The sequence below is a fragment of the Micromys minutus genome (assembly GCF_963924665.1).
Source record: "Micromys minutus genome assembly, chromosome: X".
NCBI classification, from domain to species: Eukaryota; Metazoa; Chordata; class Mammalia; order Rodentia; family Muridae; genus Micromys; species Micromys minutus.
This window is the reverse complement of record NC_137970.1, coordinates 75,000,525-75,016,420: the sequence shown is the minus strand read 5'-3', so window position 1 is coordinate 75,016,420 and position 15,896 is coordinate 75,000,525. Positions and strand designations below refer to the sequence as shown.

Below are 15,896 nucleotides of genomic sequence, written 5' to 3'. Positions count from 1 at the left end.
CCACCTTTAGACAGAGCAAGTTCTAGGTGAAGAAAAGCTTAAACTGAAACATTTAATCCCAGGAGACAGAGACAGGCAGACCTCTGAATTCAAAGACAATCTACAGAGCAAGTTTCAAGACTTGGAAGAATATGGATTTGGGGACTTTGAATTTGGAAAGTCACTGGATATAGGAATGTGAGTGATTTGAGTTGTGTGGACCTCGCCCAAGAATTTCAGTGAAGAAGAATTTCAGAATGTGGCCTAGAGACTGTTTTTGTAGTATTTTGGTGAAGAATGTGGCTGCTTTTTGCCCTTGTCTGAAAAGTTTGCCTGAGGCTAAGGTGAAGAGATTCAGATTAATAGCATTGACAAAGGAAGTCTCAGAAACACCTACCACATAGACTTTGTTCTCTGGTTAAGTCTCATGAAGAGCATTTTCAATAGGCATAGCAAGCTGAGAAGGGAGAAATAAAAAATATATGATTTGAGTATTAAAGGGGCACCAGGAAGTAAAATGGAAGTGAATCCTGTGTTCAAGTGTATTAAATTGAATTAAGAGAGTAATGACCCTGGGGCAAAAATCCAACCCGGATAAATTAGCTCCAGGCAACTTAGTAGAAACTTTTAATCCTGGGAGACAAAGAGCAGAAGATTCCTGAGTTCAAGGCCTAGAACTGAGCATGTTCTAGGTGAAGAAAAGCTTAAATCCAAGCTTGGTTGCCCACACCTTTAATCCCAGTGTTTAGGAGACCATCATGCAGGTCTGTGAGTTCAAAGTCAGTTTATAGAGCAAGTTCCAGGACAGCCAAGCGTAGACAGCAAAGAAATGGAAAACAGAAAGCTGATGATAATGTCATAGAACAAGGGAGCTATACAGGTTCCAGGCCCAGCAAGTATCAGAACTCAGCAGTTTTGGACACGTATCTGGCTTTAGAGTCTAGAATAGTAGGGACTTCTGGGACAATTGACGCTGGTCAGCTGGAGCTAAGAAATTAGTGGCGATTAAGAAGATACCAGCATCACCAAGGTGAAATCTTCTGGGAAGTATTTTATTTCTGAGAGCACAAAGAATCTGTCTTCCAGAGATAGCCAATTATGCTGCAGTTGTACTTCGTAATGTGTAAGAGTCACCCAGGTTTTGAAGGCACGAAGGGGTCATGAAGAACAGCTGAGGCTTGGCACTGTAAGAGATCATGGAAGGCCATTGGTAAAAGTACAGACGCAGTTGCAGTTGACATCCAAGGACTGAAGGAGTCATGCAAAGGAGCTGAGGCTTGGCACCATGAAGAAGGCCTATGAGAGGCTATTGGTGAAGCCTAGTTGCAGAGGAAGACCCCAGTGTATTGGAGATGCCAGTACCATGGGATGATCACCAAGAACAGCAGCAACAGTGAAGTAGTTCAACCTGAGCTTAGAGTGCTACCGAGGGCAGAACTGGTGAAGTGACACCAGTCATTTGGAGGAGCCCAGAAAATCATGTATGGTTCCCAGACATTGATACGAGAAGCTGTAACACTGATGCTGCCTTGGAGACCCAAGATGTTCGAAATGCCAGAGCCGTAGTCTATATGCTAAGGAAAGCTGCTGACAGGAAATGGAACCAGCCTAGGAGAAAGAAGTTTGTTGCAGTCAACAAAGATGAAAAAGGAGTTGGAGATCTAAAGACCTCTTTGACATCAGACATAGAGATGCGGAGTTTGGAATTTGCCCAGATGATTTCTTGTCTTGTTCTGGGGATTATAGTTAAGTGATTGAATGAATCTCATAAGAGACTTTGAACTTTGGACTTTTAATATTTATTTATTTATTTATTTATTTATTTATTTATTTAATGTGAGTACACTGTGGCTGTTTTCAGACAGAGCAGAAGAGGGCATCAGATCTCATTACAGATGGTTGCTGGGATTTGAACTCAAGACCTTTGGAAGAGTAGTTAATGTTCTTAACCACTGAGCCATTTTTCTAGCCCCAACTTAACCACTGAGCCATCTTTCCAGCCCCAGCTTTTAACATTGTTGATACTGTTATAGACTATGGGGACTTTGAAAGTTGGACTAAATGTGTTTTGCATTATTCTATGTTTAGGTATGGCCCCCATATACTACACAATATCTCTCCATATACACAATTATTAACCAAATCCAAGAAATACAAAATGTGAAACATTTTTAGTTTTGAATGTTTAGAATAAGTGATACTTAGCTTTTCACACAGAGAAAAACATAGTTATTTATACATATTTACACAAAGAAACCTATATTTCCATCTTTGCATACATTGAAATCCACGAATTCATATTGATAAATCACTGCAATCTAACACATTAGGGACTTATAATTTTTCCTTTCCATATTTGTAACTCCTTTGTATGATGATAGCATTGGTTCCTATTAGGCTTGAAATTGACCAACCTCCCTCTGTGTAAGCATCCTCTCATTTTCTGTGGTTCCTCATTTGTTTAGATGCTACATTCGCTTTCTCGTAGTCCATACTCTACAACCCACCTTGCTAACATGTGATAGTGGATAAATGTGCTCCAGACTCTCCTCTTCTTCACAGTTACTAAACGTATGCCTTCTTCACATTCGTACCCAGCTGCTACACATTTGCCTTCTTCACATTTCCAATAGCCCTTTCCATGTGCAAGCTTCTATTTGCCTTTCTCTGTTTATTGGCTCATTTGTTTATTTGTTTGTATTGAGATAGATCCTCATTCTATAGCCCAGGTGGGCTCAGAACCCTCAATTCTCATGAATACCCAAGGCGTTGTAGCATTCTGATTGCATATGTGCACTGCCATATCCAGTTATCATGTGCCAGATTCTTAAAGTGCTCAGACCCTTAAATCTTGCTTCAGCTTACCACACACTATCTCCATGTGGCTATCTTGTTGAACCTAGTAGAATTCATTTTCACCACTTGGATGTTTCATGCTTAGGAAGCTTTCCTTACAAATCATAGACTGATGCCCTTCAGTGAACCACTTTCTTAACATTGATGTCATTTTCACCTTTGCCAGGCATGCCTAACTCTCTCCCCATTTTTTGATGTTTTTGAAATGAATTTATTAAAATTACAAAATGTTGTAAAATTGTACAGCTAAATATACTTTGATTTTGTTTGTTTTGTTTTTTGTACATGGCAGGACTAATCTCACCCATGATCTTACAGCAGCTTTAGTTATCTCTGCAAGACATATACAAGATCAAGCTAGCCAAAAAACTTCAGTAAACATTAAGTAAATGATTCCTAAGCTCACCATACACCAAGGAGCTGTTTGCAGTAGATTGTTGCGGAGAATGCTCTCTCCATGATCTTCCCCATCAGAGAGCAATGTAGCTGGCTTGTTCAGGAAGAAAAAAGGAATGATGGGAATGAAAGGAAGGTAATGTAGACAAAGCAAACAAATAGACAATTATATTTTACATGTGACCTGTGTGGCAGTGTCACTCAACTAAAAATTATAGTGTTAGGTTAAAATCAAAGTCAAAGGCAGATTTAGCTTATGTGCTATCTACTTGCTCAGAAAATAGCTAGCTGTTCATTACAAAGTAATCACACCACCTTCGTAGTCAGTTGAGGATATTCCACAAAAGGTTTATTTGTGAGACAGTCAGAAAGTAGCTCCTGCCAAGCTTCTAAGATTTCTGAAGACACAATAATTAAACTCCACAAAAGCCACTGAATCACAGAAAGAATGGCCACCTACCATAGCAATTAACTTTCTAAAGAGATAGCCATGCCTAGGCTTTGATACAAGGAAAGGAAGTTCCTCTGCTAGAAGATACAGGAAGGATATAGGTTCTGTGCATCAGTGACACGAAAGAGAGGGAGGGTATCAGTTTTACTGGCACGCTCTCATACGCTGTATTTGGAAGTAGGAAAAAGAGGATTCAAGAGAGGGAATAGGGCAGATGGAACTCTGGCTCATAATGCTCCCTACTTTGAACTTTTACTATGCCCTTCTTCCCATCCCATCCACATTATCTCTTCTCTTCGTAGATAGGTGGTGGAGTCTCTGACATTTTTGATGGTTGCTTGGCCCAAGGAGTGGCAGCCTTGTAAAAGTAGGTGTGCTCTTGTTGAAGGAAGTATGTCACTGTGGGGATGGGCTTAGAGACCCTCCTAGCTTCCTGGAAAATAGCAGTCTGCTCATGGCTTCTTTTGGATGAAGAGGCAGAACTCTCAGCTCTTCCAGAACCATTCCTGCCTAGACTCTGCCATGTTCCTCACTTGATGATAATAGACTGAACCTCTAACCCCAATTAAATATTGTACCAATATAAGAATTGCCTTAGTCATGGTGTCTCTTCACAACAATGAAACCCTAAGACAGATGTCAATAAAAATGAGCCTAAATATACTGTTTAAGGAAGACTGTGCTTAGTTCCTCCTCATTGCCCCCTAAATTTATAAGTAGAATACAGTTTGAAAGCCATAATGTCTTATATAAGAGATGAATTGTAGGCCTTTTAATATTTATATTGTTATGATAGAGGACAAAAATTTACCTACTTTAGTATTATTTTTGGTCCAGATCCCAAGACAGTTGCTGTCATTTGCAAAGTAGATAACAAGGTGGTTAAAGCAAATCTTGCAAATAATCCAAATTAATGCTGATTCTGTCATCTGTACGAATCCACCCACTTCAGACCTATAAAAAACATTTTCAAGACCAAAGTTTTTGAAGTTTGGAAGATTTTTAATGATATGTATTTGTATTCCATGTGTAGCCTTACTTGAAGTAGGAGCAAACTTTGAACAGAAAGTTTCAAGATGATTCAGGGTTCCTGGAACCTAATATCATTATCTAAATAATTACAGTGAAAGCAGGTGACTGAATGGCCATCTGAGTGAAGAATGGTTGGAATAAGCATAGATTCTGCATTTGGGAGTTTTTTCCCCAAGTGAACGTGCTTTGCAACACACAACAAAGGCTAGAGAGGGGGTTGCAGGTATTTTAGTGCTATTGTAGATCTAAGTTGTGGTGGTCTTATGTAAGAGCAAAGAAATTTTTGAAGAAACAATCTGGAGATATATTTCTAGAAGCTGAAAGGCTAAGTAAGTATCAAAGGTGGTAAAATCCTGGGAGATACACACACACACACACACACACACACACACACACACACTTTTTTTGAGAGAGTGTTTTGTTGCTGTTGTTTAAAAATGTATTTACTTATGTAAGTATATGAGTAAGTTGCTATCTTCAGACACACCAGACAAGGACATTGGCTCCCATTACAGATGGCTGTGAGCCACCATGTGATTGCTGGGAATTGAACTCAGGACCTCTAGAAGAGCAGTCAGAGCTCTTACCCACTGAGCCATTTCTCCAGCCCTCATTGTTTTGAAGCAAGTTTTCATTATGGTGTCCAAGAAGGCCCCAGACTTTCTATGTGGCCCAGGCTAGTCTCCAGTTCTCAGTGAGTCTATTTCAGCCTCTCAAGTAGGGATATTTCAAGTGTCCTATCACGTCCAGCTGTGTTATGTTCTCTGTATGCTTTGAGATGTTCTTCTTAAGTAGTTCTGGCTACATGAAACTTTGTACATGAGGCTAAACTGAAACTCATATAGATACTTCTGCCTCTGCCTCCAAAGCACTATGATTATTGATGTGCACCACCCATCTGCCTTGTAAGTACCCATTTCAAGAGAACAACATATTGTATCTGAGGATATCTGAACAAAAGTTACATAAGAGAATGTCAACTTTAAATCAATTTCCAGAGTAGAAAATGTCAAGATTAGATAAACATAATCACATGTATCATGGAAGACTTTTTAATGTCTTCTCATTTACTATCTACCTTCACCAAATGGAAACTTCATGATAGAATTGGTATAGTTTTCACTTCATATGAGAGGGTTTCACTTTATATGAGAGGGCAAGGGGGCTGGAGCGACGGCTCAATGGTTAAGAGCACTGATTGCTCTTCCAGAGGTCCTGTGTTCAATTCCCAGCATGGTGGCTCACAGTCATCTGTAATGGGATCTGATTCCCTCTTCTGGTGTGTCTGAAGACAGCTACAGTGTACTCATATAAATAAAAAAAATAAATGAATTAAAAAAGAGAGAGGGCAAAAAAAAATTATATGAAATAGATTTTGGTCAGCAGACAGGAAAAGAACAGCTTCCAAAAAGTGTGTATTCAGAGGCAGTAGAACTAAAAGAAGATTGTTATTGCAGACTACAAATTCAATTCACCCAATGCATGTGATACACTGGCAACAATGTTATTCAGCCTGTGAGAATCGGTTTCTGGGCCTTAGATAAAAGTAGGAAGGTCTGTAACTTTAGGTAACCTTGTGAAGCATTTTTTTTCCAGCCCAGGGACTTTGTCTTTGTTATTCCCTCTGCAAAGAAAACTCTGCCCTCTGCTATCTAACTTGTTTGTGCTGTACCTGTTTCGGGAAGTTCTTTAAACTCCTCTGATTTCTCCAGCAAGACTAGAACTTGACATAGCCCCTTGCATTCAGTAGTGATGCCAGAACCTGCAGTAGGGTAAAACAAGAAGTTTACTTCAGAAATCTCATAGGAGACAGAATGGTCCTAGATGGGAGAAATCTGTTAGCTGCTAATGGCTGCTATGATTCTCTGGCAGAAGCAGGACACATGTTAACTAAATTCTGTTCAGTTTTTCTTCTGGATTTGTCCTCATGAGCTGCTATTCCCACACAGCATCACAGTGGGTGCCAGTTTCCTATCTTCTACATGAAACTACATTATAATTTCTCAGAAGCCTCCATTCCTTCTAGATTCCAGTTGCATATAAACAACAAATAAAAATCTTGATATTTGGATTTAAAAAATGATGGGGCTTCTTTTCCTTTTGGCCATCAAAGGATTGTGGGAGCAGATCCCACTTCTTTCTATCCACATCCAACAACACAATATCTATGTCATAGTTATAACTTCATTAAGCCTCTAAGACTGCAAAAAGTTTTAGACATGTACTTATTACTAGTAGAGAAATAGAGAGGCTGGCCACTGATTTCTGATTTGACTTGGGTTATTGAAAATTCCTAATAATGAAAAACAAAGAACAGATAGAAACCACTAGTAGTTAGTGTAGATTATCTTTTAATTTTAAACCTCAGTACATTTCAATATTATGTTCAGAGTCCTTTGATAAAGGACCTTACTATTACACAGAAATCAAGTACTTTGAATACTTCCCCACATTGATAACCACAGTTAAATATTATGGGCCCCAAATGATAAACACAAAACCCGAGTCTCAGAAAATTACCCAAGAGCATACACCTAGAAACATCGTACCTATGAATCTAGCTTATATTCTCAACTCTCAGATGAGACCGGGTCATACAATTTTTGCTATTTCATGCTCATGCACTCCCACAACACGTTGGAATTCATTCATCAACATCTCTTAACACAATGGATTATTGGAAATTAAACCCTTCCTAAGACTCAGATGCCTGCTCTGGGAAGCACTTTAGATGACGGATCACACATTAGCATAATATAGGACAAGAAGACAATCTGTTGAATAGCTCAGATCCTCTTTTTCATTTGACAAATTTTATCATATATTAAAAGGCGTTTGTATTCATGTATGTGTGGGTGCTACACAGTAAGCTCTTTACTCATTGGGCCATCACTTGTTTATATATAAAAGGCTTTACACACTTATGTAATTAATTTATTTTGCAAGTTGGAGATGTGGGCGAGCAGGCCTTGGCACTATGTGGAGACAATTTATGGCAGTCCTTTCCCTCTTTCCATTATGTGGATAACAGGGATGGGTCTTCAAACTTGGTGGCAAGCACTTTTACTCACTGAACCATCTTACAGGACCTAAAAGATATTTTTTATATATTAATGGGCTTGTGTTATACATTCTACTTCTTATCTGTTTTTTTTTTTTTTTTTTCATTATCGTGAGAGAAGCAAACTGGGTGTTGGTTTGTTTTTTAAAGACAGGGTTTCTCTGTGTAGTCCTGGCTGTAGACCAGGCTGGACTTGAACTCAGAGATCTGCTTGCCTCTACTTCCCAAGTGCTGAGATCAAAGGTGTATGCCACCCCCCTGCCTAGCAAACTGTTGTGCTTATAGTAACTGGTACTTCTGGCTAATAATATCCCACCCTTCAAACTGTTTTCTGCAGCAACTGCATGATTACACATTCTCATCAGTAAAGCACGAGGTTTACCCTTATCTCCACAGTCTCATCCACTGTTATTCGTGCTTGTAGTTTTGTTTTATTTTGGGGACCTAGGCTCACCATGTAGCCCAGGTGGGCCTCAGCCTCACATTTTTCCTGCCCCTGCCTCCTGAGACCACATCGTTGACCCTGAGTGCTGTAAAAACAAGATGGTTTTTATTCTTACAAGAATCTCTTTATAGGGTATATGAATGATATGTCAAAGTTGCATGCAGCTACTATACCTAATGAATTTAACAATATCAGGATACAAAGCTAACATGGAAACATACAAGAATAGCCCCTCCATTGCTTCTGCCAGGCATTTTGTCACAGTAACAAGACACACACTCATATAACTGCTTGCCTCACACTTTCATTACATAATGGATTTTTACCTCAAGTCTTGCTCCACAATATAAAAGCTTGCATATTTCCTTAAGAAACTCAAATCTACAAACACGAACATGTAAAAGACTGATAGGGAACAGTCTGGTCATCTTTTCTTGCATCTTTATTTGTGTTCTTCTTTTCAAGGACTTTCTAGAGACATTCACAGAAATCCATTTTGCATTTTAAAGAGACAGACTCTACTATCAGCCAAGATCAAAAATTTTGACCGTCAGATAAGATTCATAAATTAAAGCAAATATTCATTGGGAAGGTGAAATTCAGTTTTCTTACAGTAGCACTCTGATCTGGCCTTTCTTAACACTTCCCTCCAGAAAATCCTGTCCTCCACCTTTGCGGAAATCTCTAGAAAGAAGCTTCCTTTAAAGTTTAAACAATGATACCATGGCCATTGAAACGTTTCTTTTAGACATTTCTTGTTTTTAACACCAAACAAAGTGCCAGGAGATAGTTTATTGTTTTTGTGTCTGTGGTATTGTGTGGTGAATACTCACTCATAAATATTTGACTAGCACTCTACTACTAGAGATACACTTCTAGTCCAAGATGGGGTTTTCATCAAAAATCAAAATCACAGTACAGCTATTTCCTGACCTCTACCACCTCTGGAACATTATGTCCTTATTCCATTGAAGGGACAAGGTCTTTTAAGTACTTGACCAAACCATATTTTGGATCAAAACATTGATTCCTATTTCTTCCCAAATCTTTGCACTCATCCCTTGCCTGATGAAGGGGGCTTCTGTTTCCCTTCCTTGGATAAAATCATATTCTGATTCCTCCCACATTCTTAGCTTTAAAGAAGAACAGGTTAAGTAGGGGTGACACAGAGTCCCTGGTGAGCAAGACAGGATCAAGTACTAGTTTTTAAAAGTACTAAAAAAAAATTCATGAACTTCACTCAATCTGTTAGCTTTTATTAATTGCCCATGTATTTATCACTGCATTTTCTGGCCAGACTATTATCTCCTTTCTGTAGTCAAAGGGCAGAAGACCACAGTTCCAAAATGCTATAAGCAAGGCGTTGGACTGAAAAGTATTTTGATTCAAAGAGTAGTGACTTCGATGACTAAGTAGCATGAGCAACAAACATTGTCTGTGTACAGTGTGCATGAGTGTTCACTTGCACCAACTGCTGATCAGTGTATGCTGTAAAAATTCCCAAACCCTATTCGGTGTAGCCACCGGAATGAGAAGACAAGCCCCTTGAACTGGGAACTGATAAGATAAAAGCTGCCAGCTCAGCTCTGACACTAACTGGCTGTTTGTCTGTAGGTAAATCATTTTCCTGTCCAGTTTCCTTATCTGTGAAATCAGAGTTTGAACTGATAAGATGCCCCTGAAAGACCTGAAACTGAAACTTCTAGGGAATAGTACAGAGAAACCACGTGAAGATCCCAGGCCGGAAAAAAAGAAAGAAAGAAAGAAAGAAAGAAAGAAAGAAAGAAAGAAAGAAAGAAAGAAAGAAAGAAAGAAAGAAAGAAAAAGCAAAGAAAAAAAAAAAGAAAAAAGGCTTTCTGAATAGGACACCAAGAGTCCAGAAGTAATACAAATGGGACTGCATCAAATTAGCCTCTGAGCTGCAAAACAAGAGAGTCAAGAAAGTCAAGTAAAAATCAAGGAGAATCAAGAAGAATGTATTTGCCAGCTATTCATCTAACAGGATATTAATATCCAGAACATAAAAAGAGAAAAAAAAACCCACCTAAGTTGGCGGGTTTGGCAGCAGAGTCCTGTAACACTCAGAACTTCGGTGCTTCTGAGGCTGAGGTAGGAGGATCATAAATCTAAGCCTTATTTGGGCTACAGAGTGAATTTAATGCCACCCTGAGCAGTTTAGTGATAACCTGTCTCAAAAATAGCAAGAGGACTGGAGATCCAGCTCAGCAGAAAAACACTTGTATAGCATGTACAAGACCCTAGGCTCTATTCTGTGCCAAACCCTCTCTCTCCCCTCTCTCTACTCTCTCTCTCTCTCTCTGTGTGTGTGTCACACCCTCTCTCTCCTCTCTCATTAAAAGAAAGTATAAGGGTCATACTCTAGTTAGAAATACTTCGGAAGTGCTGGGAAGTGAAGCCAAAGGACTTGAGCATGCTAGAAAATGATATACCTGTGAGCTATATTCCTAGTCTGTAGGAATGCATTTTAAGGAGCTGGGGAAATGGATCAGTAGTTATGAGCATTTGCAGCTTTTGAGCTTTTGCAGAAGACCTGGTTTCAATTTCCAGCATCCATATGTGGCTTACATGCACCAGGCTTAATACTCAGTGCGTATACATACATGCATACATGGAAGCAAAACACACACACACACAATTTAAAAAACTTGTATTTTTTAAAAAAGAAACACTTTAAGAGTCCTTTTCCTGCAGATAAAAGTGTCCAAACAATTTCTTAACAGTAGTGCAAGTATGGTGATCTTAAATAATGCTTGGTCCAGGGAAGGGCACTATTACAAGGTATGGTCTTGTTGAGGAAGTGTGTCACCGTGTTGGTGGGCTTTGAGACCCTCCTCTAGGCTATGTGGGAGACAGTCTTTTCCTAGCAGCCTTTAGATGAAGATGTAGAACTCTCAGCCCCTCCTGCACCAAGCCTGCCTGGATGCTGCCATGCTGTTGCCTTGATAATGGACTAAATCTCTGAACATGTAAGGCAGCCCCAATTAAATGTCCATATGAGTTGCCTTGATCATGGTGTCTGTTCACAGCAGTAAGACAGGGAGATAGACTTCAACGGGAGGTTAAACCTCCGGGTTTTACATGCATTAGGCAGGAGAGTTCTACGATAGACTAATCTCTCATTTAAAATGCTTTTTGATGATGCACAAGATTCTTTCATGAACCAAATTGATGGTATTTCTTCCTCTGAAGAATACTGGGCTAAAGGGACTTTTAAGATTTTATTACTTTTATTTTCCTCCTTGTCTTCATTCTAACCCTTTTTCCCAAATTGAAAGTCTCTTTTTGATTATTATTGTAACACATTTTAGGTTCCAGTGTTCTCTTAATGTGTCCGTGGGAGATATGAAAAGAAATGAAGCTTCATTTTTGTTGTTTGTAGCAGATTTTTTGGTTACTTTGTGGGCTTTTTCTTTTCCCCTTACAACTTTCTAACACTAGATAAGAAAGAAGGAGGGAAACTGGGACACAGATAACATTAGACTACTTCCTGCTGATTAGAGGCACTAAGCTCCTTGGAGCAAGTTTGATCTAATTTCTTGCTGCTTCTTTGCACACCACTACTTGACAAACTGCAACCAATGACCCATGCACCTTTTGGGGCCCTAGCATTTATAGTCTCCAAAGAGCCCCCAGAATTGCAAACATCATGCATTCTCAGAAATTATCTACAGCTCTCCAAATCATGTCCCTGCTAGAGACAAACTACTCAACTTCTGTGGACAATCTGAAAGGCCCCATGTCCCACACCTGGGATTAAAATGAAAACATTACTGTATTTTTGTATTTTTAAAGAAACCAAAATGGTTACTATACTTGTTGATTCTTCAAACACCCTCAGTTTGTGTCTTGTGCCAATGACAAATGAAATAAATATGCTGCATCTCAAAGAGGGTGCCATACACAATGCCATGCCACCTGGTAAATCCGAAGATGTACAGCACGAGGGATGCCCAGAATAGCCCCTCAACTCCAGGACTCTTATGTACACAAAAGAGACTGTGTAAGGGTAAAAACTGAGATCTTAGATATTAAAGATGGATGTTTCCCCTCAGCCCTTACTTGCTTGGCCTCGCAGTGACTACCCCCCATCTGTCTTAACCCCTGCTATTATGTAAGGCTGCCTTGTAGTTTTTACTATGGAGACCACTAAAACTAGTCATCCTGCTTTTATCTGTGCTTAACCTATAACACTCTAGAATTACCTAGAGAGCTTGTTAAAGTGGGGGTTCTAGAAGTCTGCACTATGATTATGGATATAGAAGGGTGGCGGAGTTCTTATATTAAAAACCTTTATTTTCCTAAAGACACCAAGGTTACTCTGCATACACTGTTAGAACATAAGTTAACGAATGAATCAAAGGTACGGCTGTTCCTTACTGACTCATTGGGGACACGACAAAAAGAATTGCCTGTGTCCAAGCAGCTGTGAAGGAAATGTAAGAACCGGGGTAGAAGATGACTGAGCATATACTGCTTTTTAAATTGCTTTATTAACTTCAAATTATGAAAAAGATTTTTTTTCTAAAATGGGTTGAATTACCATGCTGATCGGAATGTTTAGAATTCAATGCAACGATTAAACAACGTTTACGTAGAAAACTGTTAAGTGGAAACACCAAAAGTTTTACAGAAAAAAATACCCCACTAAATACAAGCTTGTAAAACAGTAGCCATTTTGTGAGCCCAGAGAAAACCTTAGATTTCAAGGTATGAGGCAGAAGTCATAATGATTGTCAGGTTCCGGGGTTCGGAAACGCATGTAAGGCCTCATCTGTTGCTCCTTAGTCTTTCTCTTGGCTTCCATCACCTGCCCTACAAATCTGCCAACATCCTCCCCACCTTCATTGTGATCAACATGTCTATTAGGTATGGCCCATAGAAAGTTAGGCACAAATCGCCTGACTTTCCTTCTGACATTTCCCCCAGGCTTCTTGTTTTCAACCTCTTCCAGATGGTGGGATTCTTCTTCACTTTGTTTGGAGGCCTTCCCACCTTTTTTGTTCTTTTTGTCTTTCTCCACAGTGAGATCCAGTATGACTTGCTTGACTTTGGACGCCATTACTCCTTAGAAAAGAGATAAGATTGCTTACTTCTTGGACTAATCAACACACAGAACGGAGGTACAGGCCTGGCTGGGCCAGAACCCCTCCCACCCTAGACCATTTTTTTCCAATGCACCCACTTCCAAGGCCCCGAAGGATACAAAAACAAAAACGGAAGCATGAGATGGGAGAAAAGATAAAAGTAGCAGGGAAAGTTGAACTCTGGGAGATCAAACCCAGCTTTGCACACGTTTCCTTTACCCCTCTCAGTCCCCAGCCCTGCCCCTGCACCTACCTGGGCCTATCCTCGCCTTCTCTTCCCAGCGATGCTCACCACCAGGTGCCCCTCGAAGCTTCTGGTCCTCTGACCTGCGAGCAACCCAGGATGGCTGAGCGGGTGGGTGGGAGGGAGGACCTGTGGCGCCGTCCCGAGCGCCACCGCCCAGGCTCTTCCCGCCGCCTCGGGAGCCCCCGCCCCGCCCCGCCGACCACCCCGGCCCGCCGCCATGCAGGGACGCCGGGGTCTATGGGAAGCTGTGGCGGGGCGCATGCTCCTACTCCCCGAGGGTCTCCGCCCGGGCCCGCCGCCCCCCACCCCGCCGGGCCGCGCCGCCTCGCACTCGGGAACGGGAACCGCCACCTGCAGCCTCGGCCTGCGCTGCGACGGCCTGGGTGGCGGCCGCGGGACCCCGACGACGGGCTCCGCGGGTCGGGGCCGCCGTCCCCCTCACCTGCTGCGCTCTTCCTCCTCCTGCTGCTTTCCGCGCCGCCCCGGCCCGCGCGCTCCGCGCCACCAGGAACAGGTGCCTCCGTTAGGGATGGCGGGCTGGCGAGAGTGAGCGAGGGAAGGTCCGAGACCCAGCGAGGGGTGTGAGCCTGCGTGGGCTAGTCACGTGCCACGTGCGTCACAAACAAAGCTCCGCCCCCGGCCCCAGCCCCTCTTCCCGCCCCCAGAGTCTTGCTGTGCAAAGTTCAGGTCCCTTCCTCACCTCTGGGTCCCTTTACTGTCTCCAGCCTGGGCCCTGTCTCTCTGAGCCCTGAACATTTCCTGGCCTGGAGAAAGGAAGGGCCCTGTGTGCTCTGTGTGCTGCTGCCATTCCCACTTCTCTGAGGGACTGATTTCCCCCCCTTCTCTATTTTCAGGATGCCCCTTCTGGTTGCTCTCTCTGCTCTAAAACTGGATTATTGTCTCAGAATTCAAATGGAGCTAAGGTCTGGCAAGATAGCTCAGTGGTTAAAGTGCATATTGTACAAGAAAGTGTGAAGATAATAGAAAGGAACCCCAGAATGCCTGTGAATGCAAAACATTCGTAAATGTCTTTTGGGAGGATTGTAAATCCAATTTCAGAAGTCAGGAACTAGTTAACTGAAATTCTTGAATACAGTTTAAATATCCTATGGACAACTAAGGACCTTTTACAGGTATGTTAAGAAAAACTTAAGAATTTCAACACGACCACAGTGGTGGTGAACATGCCTTTAATCCCAGCACCGAGGAGGGAGAGGCAGGCAGATCTCTGAGTCTAAGGCCATCCTGGGCTATACAGAGAAACCCTGTCTCAAGAAATGCAAAATTAATTAATTAATTAATTAAAATAAAAAAGGCAGGCAGAGGAGTTTTGTGATCACACTATGTTATCTGTACCATATGTGATGGTTTGTATATTCTTGGCCCTGGGAGTGGCAACATTAGAAGGGATGGCCCTGTTCAAGTAGGTGTGGCATTTTGGAGTAGGTGTGTCACTGTGGGCATGGGCTTTAAGACTCTCATCCTAGCAGCCTTCAGATGAAGATGTAGAACTCTCAGCTCCTCCTGCACCATGCCTGCCTGGATGCTGCCGTGCTCCCTGACTTGATGATAATGGACTGAACCTCTGAACCTGTACACTAGACCCAGTTAAATGTTGTCCTTATAAGACTTGCCTTGGTCATGGTGTCTGTTCACAGGAGTAAAACCCTAAGAAAGACACCATACCCATGAAGTCTGTCGTGGCCATGAGTATTGGCTGTGAAAATTAATGTCCCCACCTCTGACTATTGTTCCCCACCAAATGGGAGTAACCTACTCCCAAGATTATGCTCTTTTTTGCGAATATGATATCTGCTTTGAGGAAGACAGGTACTGAGGTACAAAATCAGTGCTTTCCTGTCAAAGTGTGAGCATCAGTCTTCAGAGTCTCCAGGTGCTACTAACTGAAGTTAGTCTCGAGCTAAACCTCACTCTCCCTTCCCCATCCCTTTGTCTTTCTTCACCTTAACAAGGCTCTCTTTTTAGGGAGCCAACCCTAAAAAAGAATGTTCTATGTTGATAGTCTAACTAAAATTCCAAAAATAGGAAAACAGAAAGCAAATAATAACTGGTGTTTATTTATCAAACAACAAATTAAAAGTCAAAGATTCTCCCCAGTAAAAGGCCTTTAAATGTTCATAGGATATTTAAACTGTATTGCGGAAGTTCAGTTAGCTGACAGGATCCTCCATTATGCCTAATCTTCCCTCTTCCAAAGGTATTTTTTTGTGTGAACTAAGTACTATTCCTTCTGCCATGGTCTTATTTTCTGCTGAGTAGGTATGGTCAGTTTCAAAGCTCCACTTGTTTATCTGTACCACTGG

At 41.4% G+C, this 15,896-nt stretch overlaps 1 protein-coding gene across 1 annotated transcript; it reads right to left on the bottom strand.

Moving 5' to 3' along the window:
- Window positions 1-12,839: 12,839 nt before the first annotated feature.
- On the bottom strand, window positions 12,840-14,138 carry BEX4 (brain expressed X-linked 4). The gene is made up of 3 exons (XM_080910683.1): window positions 14,015-14,138; window positions 13,579-13,652; window positions 12,840-13,305 (listed from the first exon to the last, which is right to left on the bottom strand). Exon 3 carries the CDS (start codon window positions 13,298-13,300, stop codon window positions 12,944-12,946), a length of 357 nt encoding a protein of 118 aa, XP_080766809.1. The 5' UTR covers window positions 13,301-13,305; window positions 13,579-13,652; window positions 14,015-14,138; the 3' UTR covers window positions 12,840-12,943.
- Between the last annotated feature and the right edge of the window lie 1,758 nt (window positions 14,139-15,896).

What these genes read in the sequence shown, in the direction of transcription:
- BEX4 (XM_080910683.1), bottom strand. Translation starts at nt 13,300, where the DNA reads ATGGCGTCCAAAGTCAAGCAAGTCATACTGGATCTCACTGTGGAGAAA.